The following is an 11,744-nucleotide window of genomic DNA, read 5'->3' on the forward strand; positions in this document are numbered from 1 at the left end:
TATCAGATATTACCACATAAAAGATTTAACAAGATAATTAATAATCATTTACAAATATAACACAATCCCATCATTTTAATAATAGCTAGTTTGTCCAAAAATGTCATATTGTGTGACTGGAACTTGCATTTATCAAGGCCTGTGAGATGAAACTAAAAACGATTTTCTTTTCTGTGAGAAAATTCTCTCAGAGGGTAAAGTGCCCATTTCCAACCCCCCCCAACCCCACCCCCGGAAAACAAAAATCACTGTCATTTCTGAGAATGCCATTTCATAGACGTGGGGACACATAAATCCTAGTAATCGTCGTAAAATGATGTAACAGGACTGTTTATTTTTACCAATTTTTTTACCAATAATCATTCTGAGGCTCCACAATCTGCAGTTGAAGATAGCAGCTGATGCTCAGTTGTGTGCACAAACATGTTGCTCGAGGAGTAACCAGCAAAATATCCCAGAAAATGTCCAAGCCCTGCAAAGAGAAAACATCACTAAAAATGATAGGATATGTACAACACAAAAATCACTCAACTTTTAGGATCATCAAACAAGTAACTGAGAAAGAACATACTTTCAGCTCAGCCTAGGCCTGAAAAAATTGCTCGAGAAACTGCATTCTCTTTCAGATAATAAGTCTGAAAGGAGGAGGGCTCGAATGCCAACAGACATCTATCGTTGAATTCACCCCAACCAATACTACCCATTTGGGGAATGTCACTGAGTCGCAAAAGTTTGCACTCTGGCACAAATATCAGTTGCCAGGAAACTGAAAGAAGCAGATGGTAGAAAATGGTATTCATGGTGTTCCCTCAAAGTAATGTTGTTTGAGGCAATTCTTCCAGTAACGGATATCTTGAGAACACAAAAACACATCAATCTTCATTCTTTCTTTTATCTGGAGAATAAAAAGCGATTTAAAAATGGACAGATCACAGAAATCGTGTCACAGAGACAGCATATATAATACCATTGAAAAAAAAAAACCAAAAAAGCAGATTGCATCTTACAGACTAACCTGGACTCTGATTCCACCAGGCTCAAGGTACTTCAGTTAAGTGGTTGCCAAACCATTAGAATCGTGCAGCATGTTGCTAACACCGGACATTTAAACACAAGCAAATTAAAATGAACTATTTCCTTTCTTCTATAACTATAGTGACCGAAAATTATCAATCGTACATCAACTAGAAATCATTCATCAGACCAAGAATAATCCAGAAACTTTATTTCCTTGTCAAAGGGACAACAAAATTCATCACACATGGAATCACTCTAGGCTACAGCCTACATGCCACAATGAATCATGAAACTTTCAAACCTGTTTGTGAGTTGTCATAGATTATCATTTACAATAATAACTCTAAGCTAACCCACAAAAAAAATAGAGCCTATCAAGAACAAACAAAGCAAGGAGGAGGGACCGACAAAAGGAGGTGTAATTTCTACGAAATTCCATTGCATTAGTGAAATGAATATGAACCGGAGAATGCAACTTGTACACGAAATGACAGAATCTAAGGCACATAATCACTCTCAATTTTCGGCTGTGTTCGCGTCACTGTTGCAGCTGGGGCTTTAATGTTTCCAACTGAGGTCATATATAGTGTTTCCCCCGCTTCTGCAGCTTTTTCCATTTGTTGCATTTTCCTCCTGTGCGTACACCTCTGCACCCAGAGTGCCACGAATACCAACAAAACCAACAACGCTAAACCACCTAGCACTGACCCCAGAATTATGCCAACCGTTGTGCTTTTGCTCCTTCCTTTACTTCCTCCACCAGTTGGCATTGGAGGACCCTCATTTGGAGGAGGTGCAGGGGAAGGGGCAGTAGACTCGACCACAATAGAGAAATGCCCTTGTTGGAAGGTTGAACATCCATTCCCAGATACAACATCACTGAAATTGACAAGCCCATGTAAATCAAACCAAACGCATTTTGGAACTGAACCATTGGGCACAGATTTCACATCTGAAAAGATGATTGATATGGGTTTACCAGATGCCCTAATATCCAGTTCAGGCAAATGTTTGGCAGATAAATTTGATGCATCGTAAGCAAGGAGACCCAAAACTGGAGCTAAATATGTGTAATTGGGTAAATGATAGTAGACTGTTGACCAATTGCCCAAGTTTTGGTAGACCAAAACAAGCCTCTTCACATAGGGCCGCCGCTCAACAACACCAACAGGAATCTCAAACTCTTTATATGCTGGGACTACTCCTCTAGTCCTTAAGCTATGGTGCACAAGTCGAATTGCTGAAATCTTAATCCCCGTTAAGTTGGTCGGCGCCACTCCATCATAAGGAATGCCAGTCCTGGGGTTTGAAAATGCCCTATAAGCATAGTCTTGCAGAAGCGCATCCAAGGCCCGGGCAGTCCTTATCGAAGTCCCAGGCAATTCAACCGCCCTGAGTTTTGGCAACCAGAACATCCATATAAAAACCGGAAGCATTAGGAGATATCTTTGCAGAATTCCCATTGATTCTTTCAAGCATCAAAATCAGTAGAGTACTATACAATCTGGAATCTATAGACACAGACAGACTAGCCCCCTTCCTCCACAGGGATTGACTCAAAAAATTTAGGTAAGAAAATGGACGGAAACTTGAACCAAATTTATGGATGGGAAGCTTCAACAGTCACTAATCTAACACTTGGAAATGCACAATTTTAATCCAAAGGCCAAACTAAGGAGCTTCAGATTAGATCACTTTTCTTCCCTTTTTCATCACTTAGAACCCTTCTGAAACCAAGAATAAGCTCAGAGAATCTCTCCATCATTTTTCCACACGCAGAAGCTTCCTTTCCTTCTAACACGATTCTGCCCTAATCGAACCAATGTAGCAAAAACGAACCGGAAAAACAAACGAGCTTTCGCAAGATAAACAGAACTACAACCGCATTACCTGATTTGGTCGGACCCAGGGAAAAATCCCCGCTCAAAAAGCTAAGCAAAGCGGCTCAGTTCCAGACAATCCGAACTCGCACTCGTTCTATCATCACTTGGAGGATTCGATCAAAGAAGCAATTACGGGAGAAGGAGAACGGAGAAAGAGCTCCAACCAAAACCCTAGCAGACCCCAATATCTAGGTCTGCATTGGCAGAATGTGCCTGAAATTTGAAGCCTGGATTGGATTGGATTGTATCAATCAACAATCCATCCTATGTACGATGAAACCCTCCACCTCTTCTTTTCCAGCCAAGAAGTGCAATCCAGGGAGCAAATCTAGCTACTACTGGAGATAAGCTTTGTATGAACTGATGGGAGAGAGAGGGGCGGGGCGGGGGAGGGAGAGAGAGAGAGAGAGAGAGAGAGAGAGAAACCAGTGCCCCACCAGTGAGTGAGCTGTAATTACAATTAGAACAGACTCAAAGAGAAAGCAAGAGCTTTACTTCTTGCCAATAAATCCAAACGATTTATAGTTTACAGGCCATTTTGGCTGGGTTAAGTTTTTTTTTATTTTAATTTTTTTAAAAATTATTAGTTATAAAGTATTTAATAAAAGAAAAACTTTAAAATGACTAAAAAATATATATTCCTATTTTTGTAAACAAATTTATTAAAAACAATAATTATAATAAAAAAGCATAATTAATCATATTTTATAACCATAGTTTGTAACAAAAAAAAATATAACATATATTATGATTTATTAATAAATTTTTATATATCTAATAAAAAAATACCAAAACTTTCACATGGATAGGGTTTCGAATCTACTGCTGCTATTAACAAACGACGTGAGGAAAGAGATGACGATAGGCGGCCAATGACTAACGAACAATGGCGAGGAAGTTAAACGATATGAACTGAATGTTTTAGATTTATTTGAGGGTATATTTGTGTTTTTTTTAGTTAACTTCAACTCTTTTTATGGGTAGCTTTAAACTTTAAAAATGAAAAGTTATCACTTTATAGCTTTCTAAAAAAGCACTAATATGAAGGGTTTTAAGCTAAGTAATGTTTTGGCCATGCCTAGCTAAATAAGGTTAACTTCTTTTTTTTTTTTTTTTTTTAAAGGAAGGTTTACAGCTTTAAAACTAGTGTTGACCACAGCTTTAAGAGATTGATGTTGAGGAAAGGTAGGGAACTGTAATTACCAAGTTTGTCTGATTTCCAGTATATGCTAAATAATTTATGAGACAAATGTTGATCTTATTTAATGGTATAAAAAATATCAATGATAAATTTGTCGTGATTTTGACCATTAATGAAATTTGTGCAAAATGTTCGACGATTAAGCTTCTATCATACTAGATCTTGATTAGATTAGATGTCTACCATTACAATCAATAGAACAATCGAGCGCTAACCCTAGAATGATCATTCAACGCCGTGGGTAAGTGGAGCAATCAATAGAGAATAAACCAATTGGGTAGATATTATGGGAGATTGAATAGAGTTTGTTTTAAGGGAATAATGGTTGTTTTTGTATCTTTTGAGTCGTTCGCGCCTTTTATCATTTTAATCGACGACCATGCTAATAAACAATTGAAAAACGTGTGTTTAGTAGGAAAAAAACAACGTAAATTTCTTGGTTGTTAGCAATTCAATAGACGCAAATTTTGAAGTGAGATTAAAGATATCAAGTTCAAGTTTGAGTCCCGTGCCTTTCTCGAGAATTATACAACCATTTATCATACATAAACAAAGCCTAATTTTTAAAATTTAGTTGTTTTTTTCGAAAACATGTAAATAGGATAACACAATTAGAAATTAAAAACCATTCTTATGTTTTTGACTTGATACTTTACAAAAATGTGAGATTTATTGGCCTACGTTGTCAAATTAATCGTGTTAATTATCACTTAATTTACTTTCTTCTCTATTCTCAAGGTGATAGTTCATTTCCTCATAATAATAAGGTCGTGATATTTGATTTATGGGTTTTGCTAGAGCATGCTTTAAGACATTTGTTAAAATGTATTTTATTAAATATTTTTTAAAGAATAAAATATTTTAAAATACGATATATTTATTATCAACTAATAGAGATATCTAATGCTAAGAATAAAATACATTAAATACACCCAACGACAATCAATCTTTAATTTATAGACTATGCTATTAATATCTCTTGGATTATACAATGCATCATAAATGATAAAAATATTCCTCGCGTCTTATCGCCTCGCACCCCTTTGGATGAGGAATATTTTAGTCATGGGTCTCACGTCACCTTATCGCCTTAAATGAATGGTATTTTAGATATTTTAATTACATTATGTAGCTCAATATATAAGGCATCATGTACCGATAACATTTTTTTTTTTAATTTATTTACTTGTCATTTTGGATGATGACATAACACACACACACTCAAAGACTAATGTGAATATATGGCTGAGCTAACTTTTGTTTGCTTATAGGAGTAGACTTTGTAAGCCAGGCTGACACTTTAGCAAAGACTGGGATACCACTCATTGCGCCAAACCCCAAACACTAAATTCAATAAATGTTCAAAACAAGTGCCAAATTTCAAAAATGAAAAAAAAGAAGAAGAAAGAAATGAAAGAAAGAGGCCAAATAGCCAATAGCCAATAGCCAAGAGGGGGTGAGGCGCACGTGGTGGGGATTGGAGAGCACGAAAGAAAGAGAAGTGGGATGAAAGCCAAGCGAGTGATGCCAATCATCCACCCTGGAATATCATTACTTAATAATATTAATATTAATAATGCCATTTTTTTATTTTTTATTTATTTATTTCCCACCCACCTCACCCCCTGCATCTGCCACCGTCCAGCCTGGCGCTCTCTCATCGATTCCTCCCTTCTTCCTTTTTTTTTTTTTAAAAAAAATAATTTTAATAATAATAAGCCAATTCGATTGTGGATGATTATGATCTAAAATTTAAATTTATCTAAAATTGAGATTCTTAATTTAACTATAATTAAGAAATTAAATTTGATCGTGATTGAGATTTATCTCAAACTAAAGATTTAGATTATGTGTCTCTTTACTATTTTTAGGTTATTTTTAATTTTTAATTTTTTAAAATAGTGAAAATATATTTATTTTTATATTTTAAAAATATATTTGTGAAAATAAAAAAAATATAAAGAAAACTCAAATAACAAAAAGTTATTTTGACTGTTTTCATTATAACACACGTTTGAAATTTTTAAAACAAAAAAAATACTACAGACAAAAAGAACAAGAACGTATTTTCAACAATCTCAAAACAGATAGTTAAAATACAAAACTGAAAATGAATTCAAAACTCAAAACTAAAACACGAAGAGAACATTCTCTTATTTTTTGGACTTATTTTCTTATTAGAATATAATTTTTTATATACATCTATATATAAGTGTCAAGTCTAAAATTAGGTGTCCAATACTTTAAAATTATTGTTTCAATATCATTTTAGTTATATTTTATTCTTTTTGCTCGTGATTTTTTCTCAATTTGAATTTTTCATATTAAATTTATATATTCATTTGTGTGTTTGACGGTTTAATTGTGATTTATTATCAATCCAAAATCCTACCAGATTGTATTTTCATTTTACATGTAAAACAATTATAGGTTTTTGTATTAAAAGGTTTGAGAAGGTTTGAATCCACGGCCTTATACTTGTCGTGAGATTGAATTTTTTTTAATTATATTTTTCTTATTTTGTAATAAATAAATAAAAATAAATTTTAATAATTTATTTCATCTTAAAAAATCTTGATTTTTTTTTAAAATAGATTGATAAAAACACGTGATAAAGGGTGATTTATGATTCTCATTCACTATCGACCAATAAATTTGCTAAAGAGTTATTGAAGAGGCCTTGTCGAGAAGCGATGACGTCTACAATAGGTACTAAGATACCAAAAAATATTACCAAATTTTTAGTCATTTATTTCGTTTTAAAAAAATTTAAATATTTATTTTAAATAAATAGACTAATAAAAACTCATGATAAAAGGTGATTTATGATTCTCGTTACCTGTCGATCAATAAAGTTGCTAAAGAGTTGTTGGAGGGACCTTGTCGATGACCACTGCGACACTTACCAATACACCAATGAGTATTAGAGAGCAACTCGGTTGACTTGTTATTGGGTAAGAAGAATAAAGAAGAGAAAATAAAGAATAGACAAAATATCTTAGATGACATCGAGAACAAATATCGTTATCAAATATCATATTAAATTTTTATTTTTTAAATAAATTGAACAAACGAATACAAAAAATAAAATTAATTAAAAATATAAGATTGATAACTCTGTGAAGCAACCCAAATGGGAAAGCCCAATCTTCCACCCATTTAGAGTATAGAATAAGTTTTTGGTTTAAATATAACGACGAATTCGTAAACGTCGCTAATTCTAGAATGCAGATTTAGTTTATATGGCGGAAGTTATTTTGGGAATTTGAGATTTTGCAGGTCCATTACAACGTGGGAAATTCTATTCGCAGCCACGTTTTTGCTCTCGCAGCCGTTAAAAATTCTGATTTTTCTTCGAGTCATGTGATAACTCTTTACAACTAAATTTTTCCAAAAATACACTTACACCTCCGAAATACATCAACAAATAAAATCACGGCAGATACATATATTCATATATACACAGAGACACACGCACACACATATATATATACGCACTTCACGACGCACACATACACATATATACGTACTTCGCGGCGGCCATGGCTGTCTGAGGTGTCGAGCTTCAAAATGCACACATACACACACACACACACACACACAACACATATATAGGAAGCAAGCGGCGGCTATGGCCGCCGAGCTTCAAGAATCACGCCCCCCGAACCCTAGCATTCAGGGGGGCTTGAAGGCTCTCGAACTACAACGTTCAGGAGCCTTAATGGCCCCTAAAACCTAAGGACCGGGGCGCATTAAAGGCCCCGAACATTGGGGTTCGGGAGGCCCAGTGTTCGAGGCCTTCAGTGCGCCCTGAACCCTGGAGTTCGAGAGCTTTCAAGCCCCCTGAACACTAGGGTTCGGGGGGCGTGATTCTTGAAGCTCCTTCTTGTGTGTGTGTGTGTGTTAGGATTTATGATTCAAAATGTATTTTTCATATAATTGATATGTGTTGTTTGTATGCATTTTGTTATATATTTGGGTTTTATCTTATGTTCATTTAGCTAACATTTAAATGTATATATATTTGATCTGCTGATTATTTTTGTGGGCCAAATAGCCATTGGGTCGAGATCTATTTCATGAGCCAATTCATGTGGCCCATGCATTTTTGCCCTAGCCCGGTCGCCTACTACTGCTATATAAGGGCAGTTTTATGCCCTAATTGTTACAGATATGTTATTGCTCTCTTTTGAAACCCTATGCTCAACGCACTCGAAGTGAGACTCTCTCTCACTTGTAAATCCTTCTCTCGTTCGATTAGCTTCGATTTATTGGTGAGATCATACGGTAAGGTTGTATTGCTTTAATTTCTGTTGTTGAATCGCCTGAGGTGTGAGAGATTTGGTGTAACTGATAGATCAGATTTTTGACACGATCTTGTGATCGGTAGAACAGATTCTATACTTGTTCTAGTATTTGTTTTCTGATTTCAATTGATGCATTTGCAATACGTTTTTGTTCTTGTTGTGATCTTGTAATCCGGTTGTAATTGAAAGCTATTAGTGGATTGACTAGAGGCGGAGCCTCTACCGTGAGTAGGATTCTTTCAAATGCGAACACGTATATCGTTGTGTTCTTGCGTTCGTTTCTGTTTCTATTTTTTACTACGCTTGCTCTTGGTTGGTTTGGCCAATTGTATAGGTTACAATACATTAACAATATATGTATATGTATGTGTGCGTATATATATGTGTGTGTGTCTGTGTGTGCGTATATATATATGTGTGTGTGTGTGTGTGTGTATGTGTGTTATTCTATTGTTATATTTTTATCTATTTTTTCATTTTCGATTGCATCGGATGTGGTATTTTTTGTTGTATTGTCTTTGTTTTGGAAGGGATGGGTAGTGGGTAATTGATTAAGGGAGAAAATGAGTGTGAGGGTTAAAATGAGTTTTAAAAGAGGGTATTTTAAGTATATTAAAATATGGCTGCGAAGATAAAAAACGTGACTGCGAATAGAATTTCCCTTACAACGTGGAGGCCATTTAGCCAACTCTTTGGGAGAATGACATTATTGTCCTTTTGTTGTCTTGTTTTGCGCCCACCACTATATAATAATTTTGGTTAGATATGTCAAAGGAGTTGAGTAATGGGATTTAAAGGTGACAATTTGTTTCTATTTTATAAGTCTTGGCTTGAATTCGTCTTGGTCAAAATAGATTTTTTTTTTTTAATTTGAGTTTTGATTTGAGCTCGAGGAAAACTTGAAATACAAATGTTAGGTTTGGATGGGGATAATATTTTTTTGGCTTTGAACTAGAATATAGACCTATATATTTATATGTACTAGATATTAGATATACATGAAACTTGTGCAATTCATTGCTATAAATACAAATTCTTGTGCGATTGAGCTTGACTTTCCATTCTTTTATGTATCTATATATGTATCTATTTCATGTTTTCTTCTTGAGAGATTCAAAACAAAAGCTACCGAAGGTTTATCTTTGTCTTTGAATAGTTAATTACGACACAAGATTTTGAGTAATGGTTTTCATTTATGAAACATTAGTTTTCGTTTTGTTTTTCTAAATCGAACATAAAAGGGTATTTTAGGAAGAAGAAAGCTTTACTCAATGGTAACACCAAAATTATTGTTCGCTTAAACAATAGAATAGATTATACACATTATTTCTATATTAGCATTTCAGGTTATTAGTTTGATGCAAAGGCTAGGCTTGTTTGCTCAAATTAGTCTGTAGTTCATGAACAAATTTATTAATATATTTGCTTAGTGTTAGTGAACAAATTTATTAATAGTCTTATTTATTGTTTACAAATAAATTAATTATTAAGTTTGAATAGAGTGGGTTGTTAGACTGTGTAAGTAATGGCACTACACACCTAAAATAAGGGTGAATTGGGTATTTTTAAAAAATTGGTTAAAATTAAATAATTTTAGCCTATTAATGAGGTTTTAGTGCAAAACGATGGTGATTAAGAGTAATGCTTAAAAGAATATGAAAGATAAGTGCGAAAAAGATACAATTGATTTATAGTTGTTCAACTCAAATGGTCTAATCCACTACCTTTAACTCCTCATTAAACATTTTAAAACAATCACTAAAACTTCTTATTCGATCCCAAGTAGACCCTCTAGTATCATAACTCGAAATATAATCTCCTACTTAACAAAGTAGGCCTTCTAGTAACCTTGCTAGGCAATGTACAATAAATTTGTACAATAAGAGTTGATCTAAGAGATAAATTTCTAAGCTACAGTGGCTTCCAAAAAATTAAATATGGAGGCTTAAGCAAATTATACAATTGATATACAAAGCCTTTTTGAGAGAAAATTTGAAATCACTAGAGCACTTGAATATGATTGTAAAACTTGAAGCTTGCAATGGTTTTTCTAACCCTCCAAATGCACCATTAGACTGGTATTTATAGGTTTCTCACATCCTTTGAATTTAATAGTTGTTAATGGAGCTGTTGGTTACAATAAATGATCTGCAAAACTAGCCGTTAAAGACATCTACGATGAAAACGATCAACAAGGTTAAGAAACGGTCGATCGGTTAGAGCAAATCCTAAAAAAACAGTTGACAATCATAACAAAAACGATCTATTGGGCCTAAACTTGCAACAAATGAGACTAAAAGTTCTCCTTTAAAATTTTTCTTGAAAACTATGTATTTTAATAGTAGAAGAAATATATAGAGAGAGTAGAAGAAATATATAGAGAGAATAAAAGTGAAAGATAGTTACTTTGTGAATGATTTCAAACTTTATTTATACAATGTTCCAAGAGTTCTAAAACATAAGTGATAATAAGCATCCCTACTCCAAGGAAAAATATGAAAAATGCTCCCTTATGGGGGTAAAACTTAAGCCCAACAACTTAGATTTAATTATACAACCCAAGAAGATTAGGTTTGAAGAGTTGGGTCTAAATCCAAAACAAATTCAAGGCCTTTTGAAAGCTAGGAGGACAAAAGAGACTCGGGCCCAAGCCCACGCCCATATGGTATAGTGTAGGCTCGCCAAGCTCACTTAAGGGATCAAATTCGACCATCTACGTGGCATAATCATGACCCTTTATCAGACCCTTAGTAAACCTATATAAAGGCGTAATTTTTCAAGAATTAGGTATCTTATTAAGTACGCATTGACTGGATCACTACTATATCATTAAATCTTATGTATAATGATTAATTCAAGTGTCGAAGGATTCACTTGGGGATCGAGCCCTGCCTTTCTTGTAGGTAAACCAAGTCTAGACAAGCTCAAGTTCTAGGATTACTAGGAATACCTTAAAATCGAGAAACACTTGTTAAGAGCACATCCATTGTTCGGATTGGATAATAAATGACCCTGAAACCCTCATCAATAACCATTTTAAAAGAACCTCTTTAAAATAACACATCTTTGAGAAAGAACACATCATTTGGGAAAAATTTAGGTCTCTTTGAAAAAAAATGAGCTAAGCCCAAACACAATTATGCCTAGCTCACCTCTATTCATTTTCACCCCCATAACTATGTTTAGTTCTTGAGTATATAAAATAGAATTTAACTTTGTTGTCACTTACCCTAGCAAAACTTCAACCATGGCTTATTTTCCCATGAGTTATAAAAAATAATACCCATTGTCTAAGCCTATTAACGGTTTGGATTTAGATCATATCCAATCCAAAAT

General features: G+C 34.2%; 1 protein-coding gene across 1 annotated transcript; it reads right to left on the reverse strand.

Annotated features, from left to right (window-relative positions):
- Positions 1–359: 359 nt before the first annotated feature.
- On the reverse strand, positions 360–2,480 carry LOC127788183 (uncharacterized). The gene is made up of 3 exons (XM_052316294.1): positions 1,532–2,480; positions 668–766; positions 360–472 (listed from the first exon to the last, which is right to left on the reverse strand). The coding sequence occupies exons 1-3, from the start codon at positions 2,478–2,480 to the stop codon at positions 360–362; spliced, it is 1,161 nt and encodes a 386-aa protein (XP_052172254.1).
- Positions 2,481–11,744: the final 9,264 nt, after the last annotated feature.

This window comes from Diospyros lotus, chromosome 13 (genome assembly GCF_014633365.1).
Source record: "Diospyros lotus cultivar Yz01 chromosome 13, ASM1463336v1, whole genome shotgun sequence".
NCBI lineage: Eukaryota > Viridiplantae > Streptophyta > Magnoliopsida > Ericales > Ebenaceae > Diospyros > Diospyros lotus.